General features: G+C 39.0%; 1 protein-coding gene across 1 annotated transcript in view; it reads right to left on the bottom strand.

The window, feature by feature from the left end:
• The window catches only part of KIFAP3 (kinesin associated protein 3), a 142,029-nt gene extending 122,171 nt beyond the window's left edge, over window positions 1-19,858 (bottom strand). The window contains exons 1-2 of the mRNA XM_005902387.2: window positions 19,622-19,858; window positions 4,299-4,430 (exon numbers count right to left, since the gene is read on the bottom strand). Coding sequence (XP_005902449.1) covers window positions 4,299-4,430; window positions 19,622-19,653 — 164 coding nt within the window. The 5' untranslated portion in view covers window positions 19,654-19,858. The remainder of the gene's footprint in view (window positions 1-4,298; window positions 4,431-19,621) is intronic.
• Window positions 19,859-20,461: the final 603 nt, after the last annotated feature.

The following is a 20,461-nucleotide window of genomic DNA, read 5'->3' as shown; positions in this document are numbered from 1 at the left end:
TAAATCCTCTTGAACTATTAACAAACCATATTCTCCATTTGGTCTCACAATAATAGTCCTCTCCAAATCTTGAGTGACCAAGGATGACTATCATAAAGGTGGGTTACAGAGGTTTTTTTCCCTTCAGTTCAGTTCACTCAGTCGTGTCCGACTCTTTGCGACCCCATGAATTGCAGCACGCCAAGCCTCCCTGTCCATCACCAACTCCTGGAGTTAACCCATACTCACGTCCATCAAGTCAGTGATGCCATCCAGCCATCTCATCCTCTGTTGTCCCCTTCTCCTCCTTGCCCCCAATCCCTCCCAGCATCAGAGTCTTTTCCAATGAGTCAACTCTTCACATGAGGTTGCCAAAGTACTGGAGTTTCAGCTTTAGCATCATTCCTTCCAAAGAAATCCCAGGGCTGATCTCCTTCAGAATGGACTGGTTGGATCTCCTTGCAGTCCAAGGGACTCTCAAGAGTCTTCTCCAACACCACAGTTCAAAAGCATCAATTCTTTGGCACTCAGCCTTCTTCACAGTCCAACTCTCACATCCATACATGACCACAGGAAAAACCATAGCCTTGACTAGACGAACCTTTGTTGGCAAAGTAATGTCTCTGCTTTTGAATATGTTATCTAGGTTGGTCATAACTTTCCTTCCAAGGAGTAAGCGTCTTTTAATTTCATGGCTGCAGTCACCATCTGCAGTGATTCTGGAGCCCAAAAAAATAAAATCTGACACTGTTTCCACTGTTTCCCCATCTATTTCCCATGAAGTGATGGGACCAGACGCCATGATCTTCGTTTTCTGAATGTTGAACTTTAAGCCAACTTTTTCACTCTCCTCTTTCATTTTCATCAAGAGGCTTTTGAGTTCCTCTTCACTTTCTGCCATAAGGGTGGTGTCATCTGCATATCTGAGGTTATTGATATTTCTCCCAGCAATCTTGATTCCAGCTTGTGTTTCTTCCAGTCCAGCGTTTCTCATGATGTACTCTGCATATAAGTTAAATAAACAGGCTGACAATATACAGCCTTGACGAAATCCTTTTCCTATTTGGAACCAGTCTGTTGTTCCATGTCCAGTTCTAACTGTTGCTTCCTGACCTGCATACAGGTTTCTCAAGAGGCAGGTCAGGTGGTCTGGTATTCCCATCTCTTTCAGAATTTTCCACAGTTGATTGTGATCCACACAGTCAAAGGCTTTGGCATAGTCAATAAAGCAGAAATAGATGTTTTTCTGGAACTCTCTTGCTTTTTCCATAATCCAGCAGATGTTGGCAATTTGATTTCTGGTTCCTCTGACTTTTCTAAAACCAGCTTGAACATCAGGAAGTTCACGGTTCACATATTGCTGAAGCCTGGCTTGGAGAATTTTGAGCATTACTTTACTAGCGTGTGAGATGAGTGCAAGTGTGCGGTAGTTTGAGCATTCTTTGGCATTGCCTTTCTTTGGGATTGGAATGAAAACTGACCTTTTCCAGTCCTGTGGCCACTGCTGAGTTTTCCAAATTTGCTGGCATATTGAGTGCAGCACTTTCACAGCATCATCTTTCAGGATTTGAAATAGCTCAACTGGAATTTCATCACCTCCACTAGCTTTGTTCGTAGTGATGCTTTCTAAGGCCCACTTGACTTCACATTCCAGGATGTCTGGCTCTCGGTCAGTGATCACACCATCGTGATTATCTGGGTCGTGAAGATGTTTTTTGTACAGTTCTTCTGTGTATTCTTGCCATCTCTTCTTAGTATCTTCTGCTTCTGTTAGGTCCATACCATTTCTGTTCTTTATCGAGCCCATCTTTGCATGAAATGTTCCCTTGGTATCTCTAATTTTCTTGACGAGATCTCTAATCTTTCCCATTCTGTTGTTTTCCTCTATTTCTTTGCATTGATCACTGAAGAAGGCTTTCTTATCTCTTCTTGCTATTGTTTGGAACTCTGCATTCAGATGCTTATATCTTTCCTTTTCTCCTTTGCTTTTCGCTTCTCTTCGTTTCACAGCTATTTGTAAGGCCTCCCCAGACAGCCATTTTGCTTTTTTGCATTTCTTTTCCATGGGGATGGTCTTGAACCCTGTCTCCTGTACAATGTCACGAACCTCATTCCATAGTTCATCAGGCACTCTATCTATCAGATCTAGGCCCTTAAATCTATTTCTCACTTCCACTGTATAATCATAGGGATTTGATTTAGGTTATACCTGAATGGTCTAGTGGTTTTCCCTACTTTCTTCAATTTAAGTCTGAATTTGGCAATAAGGAATTCATGATCTGAGCCACAGTCAGCTCCTGGTCTTGTTTTTGCTAACTGTATAGAGCTTCTCCATCTTTGGCTGCAAAGAGTATAATCAATCTGATTTCGGTGTTGACCATCTGGTGATGTCCACGTGTAGAGTCTTCTCTTGTGTTATTGGAAGAGGGTGTTTAAATCCACTTATTTTAGTCAGTCTATAGTAACTCTTTCCAGCTGGCTAACTCTCTAGTGAATATATCCCTTGTCTTGAGCACCTAGAGATTTTCAAACAATAACTACAATTCTCACTTATTCTCATTTCAAGTAACAACAACCAATTCTCACTGGTTGAATAAGGCTGCTGCTGCTGCTGCTGCTAAGTCGCTTCAGTCGTGTCTGGCTCTGTGCGACCCCATAGATGGCAGCCCACCAGGCTCCCCCGTCTCTGGGATTCTCTAGGCAAGAACACTGGGGTGGGTTGCCATTTCCTTCTCCAATGTATGAAATGGAAAAGTGAAAGTGAAGTCACTCAGTTGTGTCCAACTCTTAGCGACCCCATGGACTGCAGCCTACCAGGCTCCTCTGTCCATGGGATTTTCCAGGCAAGAGTACTGGAGTGGGGTGCCATTGCCTTCTCCTACTACTACACTACTAAGAAACTAAAATCTAAATTTCACTTATGAAATGTGGATGCATGAGGTTCTAAAGGCAAAGACCCCTAATCTGCTAGCTTTTCTTTGGAAATCAAATGAATAAAAATATCAAGAGATTTCATATTTTTTCAATATGCATAAAATATAGGCATCAATCACAAACACACAAATGGAAGACAGTATGAGAGAACACAAAAAACTGAGCATGTGAGTTAAAATCTACAGCATTAAGTTTGTGTGTATACATGTGTGTATCTCTTCAATCTAGTAGATTATCTCAGGACTCGTATATTTTTAAAGAACTATCTATGAAATTTAGTGTCCTTCTAACCCAAATAAGAAGACAGACTAGAGATCTTAAGACAGTAGGTAGCTTCTCTTTTCAGGTTGCTGTGTAATAAAGTTTCTTAATTGAAGCACAATTAAAGTTTGGGGCCAAACAATTTTTTCTTAGTAGGTGGCTATTTTGTGCATAGTAGGATGCTTAGCAGCACCTCAGCCTCTATCCACTAGGTAACAATAGCACCTTCCAGTATGACAACCAAAATGTTCCCTGAGGAAAAAAAATTCTAACCAGTTGAGAACCACTGCTATGCATTTAAGCTGCGGTGCTTCTCAGTGAGCTAAATAACATCACATGCACTCCTAGTATCCTGACTATACTTAACTACATTATATTGTACACTATGTACTTAATCACTGAATATACCAAAACATACTAACTTTTTAATTAATTTTCAAGTCAAATATTTTTCTGTAGAGAAGAAAGTTGGGAAACAATATTAGGTGATCTCAGACCCTTTCTTCTTCCACAAAAGTATGGCAAGAGTGCAAGATCATTGCCAGCACAACTGAAGACAAATGAAAAAGGCCAGTTCCCAAGGGATTCCTGAAAGTACTACAAAAGCAGAAAGTGTGTAGAATACTAGAAGATCTAAGGTCAATTCACTGAGTCAGAAAATGCTTGTCCTACTATTAACATCTTTCAGAGGGCTGGATTTTTAAGGGATGAATTCAAGGTACATGTCCCATTTGTGAATTCTAGAAGTCGTATACCTTTCTGTAATTTCAGGGAAGAAAGAACAACATGGTATCAGCTAAAATACAAACTTGCTAAATTAGGCTAAAATGTCTAACATAAACATATCTCATAATTGATTTCACAAGTCATATTCTACTATATGCATTTACAAAATGGGATTAATAAGAACAGGCATTTTTCATTAGGTTCCAATTAAGTTCATAAACATGATTTTCTCTGGAATATACTCTGTATTTATAGCTTAATATAGTATCTGCTTCACTAAGAGTCGAGAGGAATGCCATAGTCATTCATTATCTACACAAATTTAAATAACATCAGATTTCTACAAACTTTGTATAAGGTTTACTACTTTCAAATATGCACAAATGAAGAAAACTTACATTTTTTGGCATTCCTTTCGTTCTCCTAACATGGGATCCCCTGTTTCTCCAAGAATGGTAGCTTCCACTTCATACTGAACAATAAGTGCTTTTTCTGATGGATGTACATCAATATTTCCTCCTTTAACTTTCCTATAAAAGAAAAACAGGATAGCTACATTAAAAGCTCACAAAACATCCAAGGTGTTTATCTAGTTCCTTGTTCCAAAAGCATGTGTGTTAGATTAACACATGCATTTAAATCAGATTTACTCTTGAATTGGGCCAAGAAATAACTCTTTTTCTCCAATTTTATAAACTCTTATGTTACACATATAATTCTTGGTCTTGCAGAAAGTACCTTTATGAAGAGCTCTGAAAAAATACATTTATCCAAAGAATCATGCATAATAGCCAGTGAATAAAAAAAAAATTAAAATGGTTGTGGAGAGAATAACATCAATTGAAAGTCAGAAATTTAAAACCAAAGGCAGCTGCCCCAAAATTTATATTTAAAAAAAAAAATCAACCTGCTCAATAATTAACCCATTAACTGTTTAACAATTACAAAATAATAGTTATCAATTAACATAATTATATAAATTGAATTAGTACCTAAATCACACACAAATTGTGTAACAAAAGAGAATTTACAAGTTATATTCTATAGTCATGTGTCCAAAATTATAGAGACATTAGCAAGCTATAATCTCTGTGCTGTACATTACATACTTGTCACTTATTGTAAGTTGTTCGTATCTACTAATTCCCTTCACCTATTTTGGCTCTCCTCTTACACTTCTCCCCTCTGGTGACCACTAGTTTATCTGTATCTCAGTGTCTGTTTTTATGCTGTTATACTTGTTCATTTGTTTTATTTTATATTCTACATATAAGTGAAAACATAGAGTATTTGGTCTTTCTCTGCCTGACTTATTTCACTAATCATATTTCAGTAATCATAATATCTTCCAGGTCCATCTGTGTTGTCACAATGATGAATTAATCACTACTTGCTATTGGTCACTTTAACAGCAGATAAAACAAGTTTTATTAAAAGAGATTGAAGAGACTGCAATGGAAGCAAGTAAAATTTTTCACCAGAGCTGGTTATCTGCATAATGGGATCTTTTAACCTAATGGGAAGGAAGAGAAATATGACAACATCTTAAATTCCAAAAATCAGAAACTCAAAGCTTTTCTTCAGTAGGAATAACTGGCTTATTTAAATGTAATTTTAAAATAATTTTTCACTTCAGTTCAGCAACCCCAGTACTGAATTTACATAGGAGGGGGTAACTGAATCCAATTGAAGAGAATCATAAGGATAAAATATAACTGCAGATCCTAGGAGCAACCTCATACTAACACTTTCAAAGTGGGTCTTCCACATATTAACAACTGACAGAACTTCAGAATTCTTTATTACAACAAGGCTACAGATGTAAGCCTTACAAGGTAAGGCTACAGAGCCTTACCCTCTTAAGAGGAACTTAAAAGCCTCTTGATGAAGGTGAAAGAAGAGAGTTAAAAAGCTGGCTTAAAACTCAACTTTCAAAAAACTAAGATCATGGCATTCAGTCCCATCACTTCATGGCAAATAGACGTGGAAACAATGGACACAGTGACAGATTTTATTTTCTTGGGCTCCAAAATCAATGCAGATGGTGACTGCAGCCATGAAATTAAAAGACACCTGCTCCTTGGAAGAAAAGCTATGACAAACCTAGACAGCGTATTAAAAAGCAGAGACATCACTTTGGTGCTGTAATCTATATTAGAACAACAATTAACAGTCAAGTGTAGAGACGGAAATCAAATATACAGAAGCTAAAGTCTAGGTGTGTCAGCAACTAAACTAACTGACAGAAAGATATCCAGATATAAAAAATAAAAGCAGAAACTAGGGATGCCAGTAAAAAACAGAGAATTAGAAAAATATGGATGTGTGTGTATTATATATATATAATACACACACAGATATATACATACATGTTAAAGAGAATGGTACCGCTTCTAAAAGGTAAGATAAATGCATGTAAATTCAAGCTAGCAGTCAAAAGCTAGAGGAACCACAGGAATTCAAGACAGTAAGCAAGTACAGCTAAAAAACAAACATTAATATAGCACTAAAGAAACTATCTTCACTATAAAGAGAAACAGTTATTCCCTTCCTGATGAGATGGAGAGCAACCCCAGTACCGAACTTAAACGGGAGGGGGTAACTGTATTCAATTGAAGAGAATCATAAGGATAAAACATAATTGCAGATCCTAAGAGCAACCTCATACTATACTTTCAAAGTGGGTCTTCTACATATTAACAACTTATAGAAAAGCATAATGGTTATCCTTTGGTTTGATATTTTGCCTTTCCCAAGGAAATTTAAATAGTTCAAAGAACTTCACTATTCCTTTTCAGTTTGGGGGCTTTCTTTTGTACATGTATTTTAAAGAAACTAATTTTATTTATTTACTTACCACTAGTACAATTTGTTTACTGTAGAGAAAAACAGAACACAGAAATTAGCAAAAAGAAAAAATAAACCAAAAAACCCAGGAGAAACCAATTGTTACAATTTTAGCACATATACATCCAGACATTTTCCTATTTATACATAAATAATATATAACCAGAGAATGTTAGCTCTAGAATTTCCTTAAAGAAAAGGCTTAAGGTAGCAATTTGGTAGGGCTGAAACTGTATTTTAATAGCAACTGACATAAGAGTGATCAGATCAGATCAGATCAGTCGCTCAGTCGTGTCCGACTCTTTGCAACCCCATGAATCGCAGCACGCCAGGCCTCCCTGTCCATCACCATCTCCCGGAGTGCACTCAGACTCACATCCATCGAGTCAGTGATGCCATCCAGCCATCTCATCCTCTGTCGTCCGCTTCTCCTCCTAACCCCAATCCCTCCCAGCATCAGAGTCTTTTCCAATGAGTCAACTCTTCGCATGAGGTGGCCAAAGTACTGCAGTTTCAGCTTTAGCATCATTCCTTCCAAATAAATCCCAGGGCTGATCTCCTTCAGAATGGACTGGTTGGATCTCCTTGCAGTCCAAGGGACTCTCAAGAGTCTTCTCCAACACCACAGTTCAAAAGCATCAATTCTTCAGCGCTCAGCCTTCTTCACAGTCCAACTCTCACATCCATACATGACCACAGGAAAAACCATAGCCTTGACTAGACGGACTTTTGTTGGCCAAGTAATGTCTCTGCTTTTGAATATGCTATCTAGGTTGGTCATAACTTTCCTTCCAAGGAGTAAGCGTCTTTTAATTTCATGGCTGCAGTCACCATCTGCAGTGATTCTGGAGCCCAGAAAAATAAAGTCTGACACTGTTTCCACTGTTTCCCCATTTATTTCCCATGAAGTGAAGGGAACGGATGCCATGATCTTCGTTTTCTGAATGTTGAGCTTTAAGCCAACTTTTTCACTCTCCTCTTTCATTTTCATCAAGAGGCTTTTGAGTTCCTCTTCACTTTCTGCCATAAGGGTGGTGTCATCTGCATATCTGAGGTTATTGATATTTCTCCTGGCAATCTTGATTCCAGCTTGTGTTTCTTCCAGTCCAGCGTTTCTCATGATGTACTCTGCATATAAGTTAAATAAACAGGCTGACAATATAAAGCCTTGACGAAATCCTTTTCCTATTTGGAACCAGTCTGTTGTTCCATGTCCAGTTCTAACTGTTGCTTCCTGACCTGCATACAGGTTTCTCAAGAGGCAGGTCAGGTGGTCTGGTATTCCCATCTCTTTCAGAATTTTCCAGTTGATTGTGATCCACACAGTCAAAGGCTTTGGCATAGTCAATAAAGCAGAAATAGATGTTTTTCTGGAACTCTCTTGCTTTTTCCATGATCCAGCGGATGTTGGCAATTTGATTTCTGGTTCCTCCGCCTTTTCTAAAACCAGCTTGAACATCAGGAAGTTCACGGTTCACATATTGCTGAAGCCTGGCTTGGAGAATTTTGAGCATTACTTTACTAGCGTGTGAGATGAGTGCAATTGTGCGGTAGTTTGAGCATTCTTTGGCATTGCCTTTCTTTGGGATTGGAATGAAAACTGACCTTTTCCAGTCCTGTGGCTACTGCTGAGTTTTCCAAATTTGCTGGCATATTGAGTGCAGCACTTTCACAGCATCATCTTTCAGGATTTGGAACAGCTCAACTGGAATTCCATCACCTCCACTAGCTTTGTTCGTAGTGATGCTTTCTAAGGCCCACCTGACTTCACATTCCAGTATGTCTGGCTCTAGGTCAGTGATCACACCATCGTGATTATATGGGTGGTGAAGATCTTTTTTGTACAGTTCTTCTGTGTATTCTTGCCATCTCTTCTTAGTATCTTCTGCTTCTGTTAGGTCCATACCATTTCTGTCCTTTATCGAACCCATCTTTGCATGAAATGTTCCTTTGGTATCTTTGATTTTCTTGAAGAGATCCCTAGTCTTTCCCATTCTGTTGTTTTCCTCTATTTCTTTGCATTGATCGCTGAGGAAGGCTTTCTTATCTCTTCTTGCTATTCTTTGGAACTCTGCATTCAGATGCTTTTATCTTTCCTTTTCTCCTTTGCTTTTCGCTTCTCTTCTTTTCAGTTATTTGTAAGGCCTCCCCAGACAGCCATTTTACTTTTTTGCATTTCTTTTCTATGGGAATGTCTTGATCCCTGTCTCCTGTATAATGTCACGAACCTCATTCCATAGTTCATCAGGCACTCTATCTATCAGATCTAGGCCCTTAAATCTATTTCTCACTTCCACTGTATATTCATAAGGGATTTGATTTAGGTCGTACCTGAATGGTCTAGTGGTTTTCCCTACTTTTTTCAATTTAAGTCTGAATTTGGCAATAAGGAGTTCATGGTCTGGGCCACAGTCAGCTCCTGGTCTTGTTTTTGCTGACTGTGTAGAGCTTCTCCATCTTTGGCTGCAAAGAATATAATCAATCCATTTCGGTGTTGACCATCTGGTGATGTCCATGTGTAGAGTCTCTCTTGTGTTGTTGGAAGAGGGTGTTTGTTATGACCAGTGCATTTTCTTGGCAAAACTCTTATTAGTCTTTGCCCTGCTTCATTCCGTATTCCAAGGCCAAATTTGCCTGTTACTCCAGGTGTTTCTTGACTTCCTACTTTTGCATTCCAGTCCCCTATAATGAAAAGGACATCTTTTTTGGGTGTTAGTTCTGAAAGGTCTTGTAGGTCTTCATAGAACCATTCAACTTCAGCTTCTTCAGCATTACTGGTTGGGGCATAGACTTGGATTACTGTGATATTGAATGGTTTGCCTTGGAAACGAACAGAGATCATTCTGTCGTTTTTGAGATTGCATCCAAGTACTGCATTTCGGACTCTTTTGTTGACCATGATGGCCACTCCATTTCTTCTGAGGGATTCCTGCCCGCAGTAGTAGATATAATGGTCATCCGAGTTAAATTCACCCATTCCAGTCCATTTCAGTTCGCTGATTCCTAGAATGTCGACATTCACTCTTGCCACCTCTTGTTTGACCACTTCCAATTTGCCTTGATTCATGGACCTGACATTCCAGGTTCCTATGCAATACTGCTCTTTACGGCATCGGACCTTGCTTCTAACACCAGTCACATCCACAGCTGGGTATTGTTTTTGCTTTGGCTCCATCCCTTCATTCTTTCTGGAGTTATTTCTCCACTGATCTCCAGTAGCATATTGGGCACCTACTGACCTGGGGAGTTTCTCTTTCAGTATCCTATCATTTTGTCTTTTCATACTGTTGAGAGTTTCAAATAAGATGAATCCAAAGGAAGCCATAACAAGGTATATTAAAAAATGTCAAAAGTTAAAGACAAGGAGAGAATCTTAAATTCAATAAAACAACTTGTGGCATACAAGGGAATCCCCATAAGATTATCAGCAGATATTCAACAGAAATTCTGTAGGTCAGAAGTAGCAGAATATAATCAAAATGGTGAAAGGAAAAAACTGCCAGCCAGTTTTTACTCTATAAAAAAGCCAGTTTATCTTTCACTCACTCACACACACACACACACCTAGAAACATAATACTGAACATAAAACTTCAGCAACATAATACTGAACAACCAATGTGTCAAAGAAATCAATACCTTTAGACAAATAAAAGTGGAAATAAAACATAAAACAAAACTTGATGCTGCAAAAGCAGTTCTAGCAGTTCATAGAGATAAATGCCTATATAAAAACAAAACAAAACAAAACAAAACAGCTTTTCTGGTGGTCTAGCGGTTAAGAATGCACTTGCCAATGCAGAGGACATGGGTTCCATCCCTGATCTGGGAAGATCCCACATGCTATAGAGCGACTAAGCCTGTGCGTCACAACTGCTAAGCCAACACTCTACAGCCTGTGATTCACAACTACTGAGCCCACGTGATGCAACTACTGAAGCCTGTGCACCTAGAGCCCTGGCACTGCAACCAGAGAGGCCACGGCAATCAGAAGCTTACACCGCAATGGAGAGTACAGCAGTCCCACTCACCACAGCTAGAGAAGACCTGCACATAGCAATGAAGACCCAGCACATCCAAAAATAAATAAATCTTAAAAAAAAAAAGTCTCAAATAATCTAACTTTACACCTTAAGTTACTGGAAAAAAAAATAACAAACAAAACCCAGAGTTAGTAAAAGAAAGGAAATAATAAAGATCGAAAGGGAAATAAATGAAATAGACACTATAAGGACAATAGAAAAGATCAATGAAACTCAGAGCTGGTTCTTTGGAAAGGTAAACACAATTGACAAACCTTTAGCTAGGCTAACCAGGAAAAAGACAGAGGTGTACAAATATTTTGGAGATCTTAAGGGTTCATTGTCAGAGCACTGCAATAAAGGAAGTATCATTATAAAGCATTAAGTATCATTAAAAACAAGTCATGTACATTTGCTTCCCAGTGTACATAAATGCGATGTTTACACTATGCTGTGATATAAGTGTGCAATAACACTTTGCTTAAAAATCAATGTACTCATCTTAATTTTAAAATATTTATTTCTAAAAAATGCTAACCATCCATATCTTCAGCATGATATAATCTTTTGCAATAGTAATATCAATGATAACCGATCACAGATCACCGTAACATATATAATAAGGATGGAAAAATTTGAAATACTGGGAGAAGTACCAAATGGGGCATAGAGACATGAAGGGAACAAATGATATTGGAACAATGGTACTGACAGACTTGGTTGGCTCAGGGTTGCCACAACATTAATTTATAAAAATGCAATATCTGCAAAGTGTAATAGAGCAAAGTGCAATCAAATGAGGTGGGTCCATAAATAAAACCAGAAATAAAAAGGTTATAATTAATACCATAGAAATATAAAAGATCTCAATAACTACTATTAACAATTATATTCCAACATATTAGACAACATAGAAGAAATAGATAAATTCCTAGAAACATACACTACTCCCCTCAAGACTGAATCATGAAGAAATAGAAAGTCAGAATAGACTGATTACTAATAAGATTAAATCAGTTGCAAAAAACCTCCCAACAAACAAAAGACCAGGATCAGATGGCTTCATGGGTGAATTTTACCCATGTTTAAAGTATCAACACCAATCTTTTTCAAAATCTTCTCAAAAACTAAAGAGGAAAGAACATTCCCAAACTCATTTCATGAGGCCAGTATTACCATGATACCAAAACCAGACAAAGACACTACAAAGCAGAAAAATAACCTGATGAACACAGATGCAAAAACCCTCAAGAAAATACCAGGAAACCAAATTCAACAATACATTAAAACAATTATCAAATGGAATTTATTCCAGGGATGTAAGGATGGCTCAACAAAACACAAATCAATCAATGTAATACACCCAAACAAAATTAAGAATAAAAGTCATAAACATCTCAATAAATATGGAAAAAGCATTTGAAAAAATTCAATATACATTTATGATAAAAACTGTCAATAAAGTGGTTATACAGGGACAAATCTCAACACAATATAGGCCGTATATGACAAGCCCATGGCTAACATTATATTGAGTGAAAAATTGAAAGCTTTTCCTGAAAGATCAAGAACAAGTCAAGGATGCCAATTCTTGCTACTTCTATTCAAATAGTATTGGAAGTGCTAGCCAAAATGATTGAACAAGAAGAAGAAGTGAAAAGTATCCAAATCAGAAAGGAAAAAGTAATGCCATCACTATATGCACATGACATGATACTACATAGAAAACCCTAGACTCCACAAAAAAAAAAAACTGTTAAGAACTAGTAAAATTAAGTAAAGTTGCAAGATATAAAATCAACATATATAAATTAGTTCCCTTTCTTTACACTAATATGAACTACCAGAAAGGGAAATGAAGAAAACACTCTCATTTACAAATGCATCAAAAAGAATAAAATACCTAAGAAATAAATTTAACCAAGGAGATTAAAGACCTGTATATTGAAAACTATAAGACAATAATGAAAAAAATTGAAAAAGACACAAATAAAGGGAAATATATTCCGTGCTTATGAATTAGAATTAAAATTGTTAAAATGTCCATATTACCCAAAACAATCTAAAAATTAAAATGCAATCCTTATCAAAATCTCAATGCAGAAACTATAAAACTCTCAGAGGAAAACATAGGCAAAACACTCTTTGACATAAGTCACAGCATTATCCTCTTTGACCCACCTCCTAAAGTAATGGAAATTAAAACAAAAAGAAACAAGTGGGACTTAATTAAAATTAAAAGCTTTTGCACAGCAAAGGAAAATATAAAAAAAATGAAAAGACAAGCCTCAGAAAGAGAGAAAACAACTGCAAATGAAACTGACAAAGGATTAATCTCCAAAATATACAAGCAGTTTATGCAGCTCAATATCAGAAAAACAACCCACCCAATCAAAAAGTTGGAGGAAGACCTAAACAGACATTTCTCCAAAGATGACATACAGATGGCCAACAAACACATGCAAAGAAGCTCAACATGGCTCATTATTCAGTTCAGTTCAGTTCAGTCGCTCAGTCGTGTCCAACTCTGTGCGACCCCATGAATCGCAGCATGCCAGGCCTCCCTGTCCATCACCAACTCCCGGAGTGCACTCACACTCACGTTCATCGAGTCAGTGATGCCATCCAGCCATCTCATCCTCTGTCGTCCCCTTCTCCTCCTGCCCCCAATCCCTCCCAGCATCAGAGTCTTTTCCAGTGAGTCAACTCTTCGCATGAGGTGGCCAAAGTACTGGAGTTTCAGCTTTAGCATCATTCCTTTCAAAGAAATCCCAGGGCTGATCTCCTTGCAGTCCAAGGGACTCTCAAGAGTCTTCTCCAACACCACATTATTAGAAAAATGCAAATCAAAACTACAATGAGGTATTACCTCAAACCTGTCAGAATGGCCATCATCAAAAAATCTACCAACAATAAATGTTGGGACAGTATGCAGAGAAAAGGGAACCCTTTTGCACTGCTGGTGGGAATGATTCAGTCACTATGGAGAACGGTATGGAGATTCCTTAGAAACCTAGGAATAAAACTACTGTATGACCCAGCAATCCCACTACTGGGCATATAAACCTGTAACTAAAAAGTCACATGTACCCCAGTATTCATAGCAGCACTATTTACAATAGCTAGGATATGGAAGCAACCTAGATGTCCATTGGCAGACAAATGAATGGATAAGGAAGTTGTGGTACGTGTGTACAAAGAAATATTACTCAGCCATAAAAAGGAACACATCTGAGTCAGTTCTAGTGAGGTAGATGAACCTAGAGCCTGTTACACAGGTGAAGTAAGTCTGAAAGAGAAAAACAAATTTCATATATTAATGCCTATATACGGAATCTAGAAAAATGCTACCGATGAACCAATCAACAGGGCAGAAATAGAGACTCAGACATAGAGAACAGACTTTGGACACAGTGAGGGAAGGAGAGAGTGGGATGAATTGAGAGAGTAGCACTGACATATATACACTACCATGTGTAAAACAGAGCCAGTGGGCAGCTGCTGTATGGGCACAGGGAGCTCAATCCAGTGCTCTACGACAACTGAGAGGAGTGGAATGGGGTGAAGGGAGGATGGGGGGAGAGTTCAGGAGGGAGGGGGCACATGTGTACTTGTGGCTGATTCATGTTGTTGTATAGCAGAAGCCAACACAATACTGTAAACCAACTACCCTCCAACTGAAAATAAATTAAAAAATCAAAAAAACTCAATAGCAATTTTCACAGAAATAGAACAAAAAATCCTAAATGTGTATAGAACCACAGAAGATCCTGAATAGCCAAAGCAATGTGAGGAAGAACAAAGTTAGCAGCATCATGTGTCCTAAATTTAATCTATATTACAAAGCTACAGTAATCAAAGCATATGGTACTGGCATAAAAACAGACTCACAGATCAATGGAACAGAATAGAGAGCCCATAAAGAAACCCGCACACATATGGCCAATCAATTTACAACATAGGAGCCAACCATATACACCTGGGAAAAGACTGTCTCTTCAATAAATACTGTTGAGAAAACCATATTCAGTTCAGTTCAGTTCAGTCGCTCAGTCATGTCCGACTCTTTGCGACCCCATGAACTGCAGCACGCCAGACCTCCTTGTCCATCACCAACTCCTGGAGTTCACTCAAACTCACGTCCATCGAGTCGGTGATGCCATCCAGCCATCTCATCCTCTGTTGTCCCCTTCTCCTCCTGCCCCCAATCCCTCCCAGCATCAGAGTCTTTTCCAATGAGCCAACTCTTCGCATCAAGTGGCCAAAGTATTGGAGTTTCAGCTTCAGCATCAGTCCTTCCAATGGACACCCAGGACTGATCTCCTTTGGGATGGACTGGTTGGAGCCTGGCGGTCTACAATTCACGGGGTCACAAAGAGTTAGACAGTCCTGAGCGTGCAAGCATGCACACGCATGCACACACACAATACACATCTCTGTACACTCCCACACATATACACACTCAGCAATAAAAAGGAAATTTTATCATTTGCGACAATATGAACAGATCTTGAGAGCAATATACTATGAGAAATAATTCAGAGATAGACAAATACCATATTTTCAAACTAATATGTGAAATATAAAAGTAAAACAAAACTTGTTAGTGACCTCATAAATACAGATAAGTTGGTGGTTGCCAAAGGTCGGGGTGGGGAGTGGGTGAAGGTGGTTGAAAGGTATGAACTTACAGTTATAAAAGAGATAAGACCTGGGGTTGCAATGTATAGCATGGTTTCTATGGTTAATAATACTATACTGTAACATGAAAACTGCTAAGAGAATAAATCTTAAAAGTTCTTATCACAAGAAAAAAAATTGTTATTGTGTAGTGATGGATGTTAACTAGACTTAGTGTGGTAATCATTTGACAATATATATAAATATCAGATCATTATGTTGTACATAATGAAACTAATATAATGGTATATGTCAATTATATATCAATTTTTAAAAAAGACTTCAATGTAATGACCTAATTTTATATTTTGAGGAACTAGAAAAAGAGCAAATGAAACACCAAGCTATTAGAAGGAAGAAAATAATAAAGACAGAGATAAAATAGAGAATAGAAAAACAACAGAGGAAATTTAAAAAATCAAAAGTTGGTTCTTGGAAAAGATCAAAAAAATTGACAAACCTTTAGTTTAACTAAGACTCAAATTACTAGAACTGGAAATTAAAGTGGGCATTACTACTATTATCTCTGACCTCACAGAGATTAAGAACTGTAAGCCAACAAAGACGATAACCTAGATGAAATGGTGAAACTACTAGAAACTTACAAACTACCAAAATTGATTCAAAAGAAATAGTAATTCTGAATTCCCCCCTAATAAGTAAAGAGATTGAATCAGTGATGAAAAATTTGCCAATGAAGAGAAGCCTGCTGTTGCTGCTGCTAAGTCGCTTCAGTCGTGTCCGACTCTGCGACTCCATACACAGCAGCCCACCAGGCTCCCCCGTCCCTGGGATTCTCCAGGCAAGAACATTGGAGTGGGTTGCCATTTCCTTCTCCAATGTGTGCAAGTGAAAAGTGAAAGTGAAGTCGCCCAGTCGTGTCCGACTCTTAGCGACCCCATGGACTGCAGCCTACCAGGCTCCTCCGCCCATGGGATTTTCCAGGCAAGAGTACTGGAGTGGGGTGCCATTGCCTTCTCCGAAGAGAAGTCTAGGACCAGATAATTTCAACAGTGAATTCTACCAAATTAACACCAATCCTTCTCAAACTCCTCTAAAATTACGGAAAACAAAGGGAACACTTCCCAATTTATCCTGAGGCCAGTCTATCTTGATACCAGAAAAAGACAAAGACGCCATCAAAACACAACATATTTTCAATATAATTTATGAATATCCTTTATGAATATGTATGCAGAAATTCTTACCCTTTTGCAGCTTATAGACCAATGAGAAAGACAAACAATAACAACAAAGTAGTTACTGCTGCTGCTAAGTCGCTTCAGTCGTGTCCGACTCTGTGTGACCCCACAGACAGCAGCCCACCAGGCTCCCCCGTCCCTGGGATTCTCCAGGCAAGAGTACTGGAGTGGGTTGCCGTTGCCTTCTCCGAACAAAGGACAATTTATTGGGTATTATGGAAAGCTAGCAGGTGTATATGACCTGCATGGTGGATTGTGTGGTGGGGAAGGGCAGCTCAGGTAGACTGTGAGGTGGGAAAGGACAGTGTCACGGAAGTGACACTTAAGCTGCAACAGGAAACATGAAGAGTTAGCTGGGTAATGAATCAGGCAAGGGCCCTTGGAATCTAACACCGAAACATACAGGGATCTAAAAGAAGTAATTTCTGAAAATGTTGGGGGCAAGAGGGGAACAGAGAGAGATGAAACTGAAAAGGCAGGTGCTATAAGAGCAATGGAAAGCCATTAGAGAGTTTTAAGAGTCAAAAAACATTGTTTAATCCCCACTAGATTTTAACTATTTATACTATTTGTGTGTATATCTGACTGAGGATATGAACTGTGTCTATTTCATCATTTCCTCAGTGACCAGAACAATGCTAGGCATGCAGTAAGTATTTAGTAAGTATGTATTAAGCATTATTAAATAAAAATACTAACTGGCAGTAGAAAAATGAAGCCCAATTTTTGATTCTCTAATGTATCACATCGGAGAAGGCAATGGCACCCCACTCCAGTACTCTTGCCTGGAAAATCCCATGGATGGAGGAGCCTGGTAGGCTACAGTCCATGGGGTCGCAAAGAGTCAGACACGACTGAGCGACTTCACTTTCACTTTTCACTTTCATGCATTGGAGAAGGAAACGGCAACCCACTCCAATGTTCTTGCCTGGAGAATCCCAGGGATGGCAGAGCCTGGTGGGCTGCCGTCTATGGGGTCACACAGAGTCGGACACAACTGACGTGACTTAGCAATGTATTACATAAATGTAAATATAAAGAGACTAGAGATTTCTCAGTGATAGCTACTATTGTAGCTATCTGAAATAGCTATTGTAACCACTGAAATTATAATAATCACTCTAATTAAAACTAGAGTGAATCAATTAGATTGAAAACATACTGCCCTCTTGTTAAAAACAAAATAAAAGTAAAATTATTACAAAAGGAATACAGGTAATTACTATCAAAGAATCAATCATTAAAATGGAATGTTCTGTAAAATATTATAAGCCATCCAGTCTATATGATTATTTGTTGGATGCACATTTCTAAACTGAAAGCAGGCAATGCAAACTCTTTATTTATGTTGTCCAAATTAGACAAAATGGAGAAGTGTATATTTCAGTCTTTCCAGATTCTGACCTTATTTTACTGCAAACATTACATCAGAGTGGCTAATTTGATTTTATTTGTTGGACTCCCCATCATATAAAAGTAAGCAATGGGTTGACAATTACAAGTCATAGGATGCCTAAGGGACCACAGGGTACAAGAATTCTAAGAAAACTATCTTCTGGCACAACTACAATTGCGTGAAAATAAGCTAATGATGTAATAGTGACTCTGCTCTGGAAGAACCTGGAATTTAAAAGGTGAAGGAGAATTTCTTGTTTTCTTCTTTCACAAAATTTTCAATCAAGATATTTTAAATGAATGATGTAAGCAAAATTCAGTGAGGAAATAAATGCTGACTGTATACCTGCTATGACTACATTTTTTAAAAAATGCTTACTGGTAAGCCCTGGTTATGTAACAATTTCAGATATATTTCCATACAATATGATAGACAGGCAATATACACCTTAGGCCTGCAAAGAAGGTGAATGCAATTGGTTGGTTGGTTGGTTGATTTTATAATAGTTTCAATCACTTTTAAGAGTCTGTTAAAGGTTAGATCTTTCTATGATTAGGGCCCTCCAAGCCAGGATAAATATATTTAGTAAAAGTATATTATGAATTGAAATGATGTCACTATCTTACATGTATGTTTTATCTTTTAAAAATATTTTTATATGTGGTTCTCATATCTCTCATTAAGTAATATTTGCCCCACTGTTACATAAGGAAACTGAGTCCAAAAAAATACATGTGACTGACTAAGGGTATTTACACAATCAGTGATAAAGCCTTAGCTAAAAATGAAGAGTTCTTATTAAAGTATTTTTTTTCTCTTGCATCACTACTAACTCTTGGTCCAATGAAAGCTATCTTTTTTTTTCTTTGAGGGATGATCTTATCTTCGACCTGAGTCAAATAGTCGGAGATTACATTTTTCTTTAAGGAGTAATTGATACTACAAACATTTTTAAACTAAAGAAATGCCAATTTCATGTCATGCTCCGAACAAATCTCTTGATAATTAACAAAAATTACAGTATACATGGCAGTGAAATGAACGAAATGGATGAGGAAAGCAGAAACAGACTGGACATCAGCATCTCAATCCAGCCTTCCATGAATTAAAAGCCACCACTTCTTTCCCCTTCATTATTTCAAAACCCCATGGCAGCGAACCCCATATTGGAGAACACAGAACAGAGGCGCCAGAATACATTTCCAAGCACCCATAAGATTTATCTAGTAGGGGAAACAGAGAGTCGGAGGATGGGATGCGGGGAGAGAGGAGACACAGTGTACTCCGCCCTTCTCCCCTCTCCCACAATGTGAGGTATCGAGGAAACCATCTTCAATGCTGTCAGGGCCCCGCTGAGTCAGGGAAGAAGGCTGGAGAAAACCGCACCCCACAAGGACCCCTTCCTCTTTTCAATTCACCTTTATCCCTCCCTTTCCATGATTTTTCCCGTCTCCCATCCCTATTCTAAGCCTCTGGCTTTGCCCAGTGACACTTCATGGCCAACCCAAGAACCTCTTAAGAATATCCTCACGGTCCGAGCAAGGAGGGGAGGACCGACCCTTGGGGAGTCGTCACCTTTTGAGGTATCTGGCGTCCTCCCCCTGCATGGCGGCGGCGACGGCGGCGTGGGGAGGATGGGAGTGTCTGAGAGAGGCCGGCCGGGCTATGTCCGGGGACGCTGGCCAATGTACCCCACACCCAAAGGCGATGACAGTCCTGAGGCCTGCAAGGCGGGGCAGCTACGGCGCTGTGGTTACCTCGGTGAGGCCACCGGCTCCTCCCACCACTACTGAGCCCCAAAACACTGGAGCTGCTCAGACCCGCCCACAGCTGCCCGGGTGAGCTCCGCCCCAAGGCGCATGCGCCTGCTCCAGCGGCGCCAGTGTGCGCAGGCTCAGTATGCGGGGCTGGCCCTTGGGACTAATCTGACGCACCCTGCAGCCGAACATGAAAGTATTTGCGGCAGATTTCAGCGTGCTTAGTTAAAGGGTGTCTCCGTGCTCACCGCCCCCTTGAGGATGGGAATTGAAAGAGTCATCCCCCCAGTCGAATTGGAATTTCTGGTCTTTTGCTTCAAGACAGGGAGAAGAAATCCATTAACCATTTAATTAGAGAATGCTCTTGAACAGTCCAGCCCTTGGCTGAGAACCTGTAAAGAAAGGCATGTACGTGGGGCATTGTGGAAAAGGAAGGTGGAAAAGGAAGAGCACTGATTGCGCTGGAGAAGTTGGAATTTGTGCCGACAATGTAGCCCTTGTACAAAATGAATACAATTAATATCAACTTTGATCAAAGGGCAAATCTGTCTCTTCTACTTTGATATCCTAAATCTACAATGCACTTCCCCCCTCCCCTCTCCCCCTCCCCCCAACGAAAACAGCTCCTGAAATTACAACTTCAACTAACTATTCTGAA

The sequence above is a fragment of the Bos mutus genome, chromosome 16 (genome assembly GCF_027580195.1).
Source record: "Bos mutus isolate GX-2022 chromosome 16, NWIPB_WYAK_1.1, whole genome shotgun sequence".
Classification (NCBI taxonomy): Eukaryota; Metazoa; Chordata; class Mammalia; order Artiodactyla; family Bovidae; genus Bos; species Bos mutus.
The sequence above is the reverse complement of the archived record's forward strand: the minus strand, read 5'-3'. Positions and strand labels throughout refer to the sequence as shown.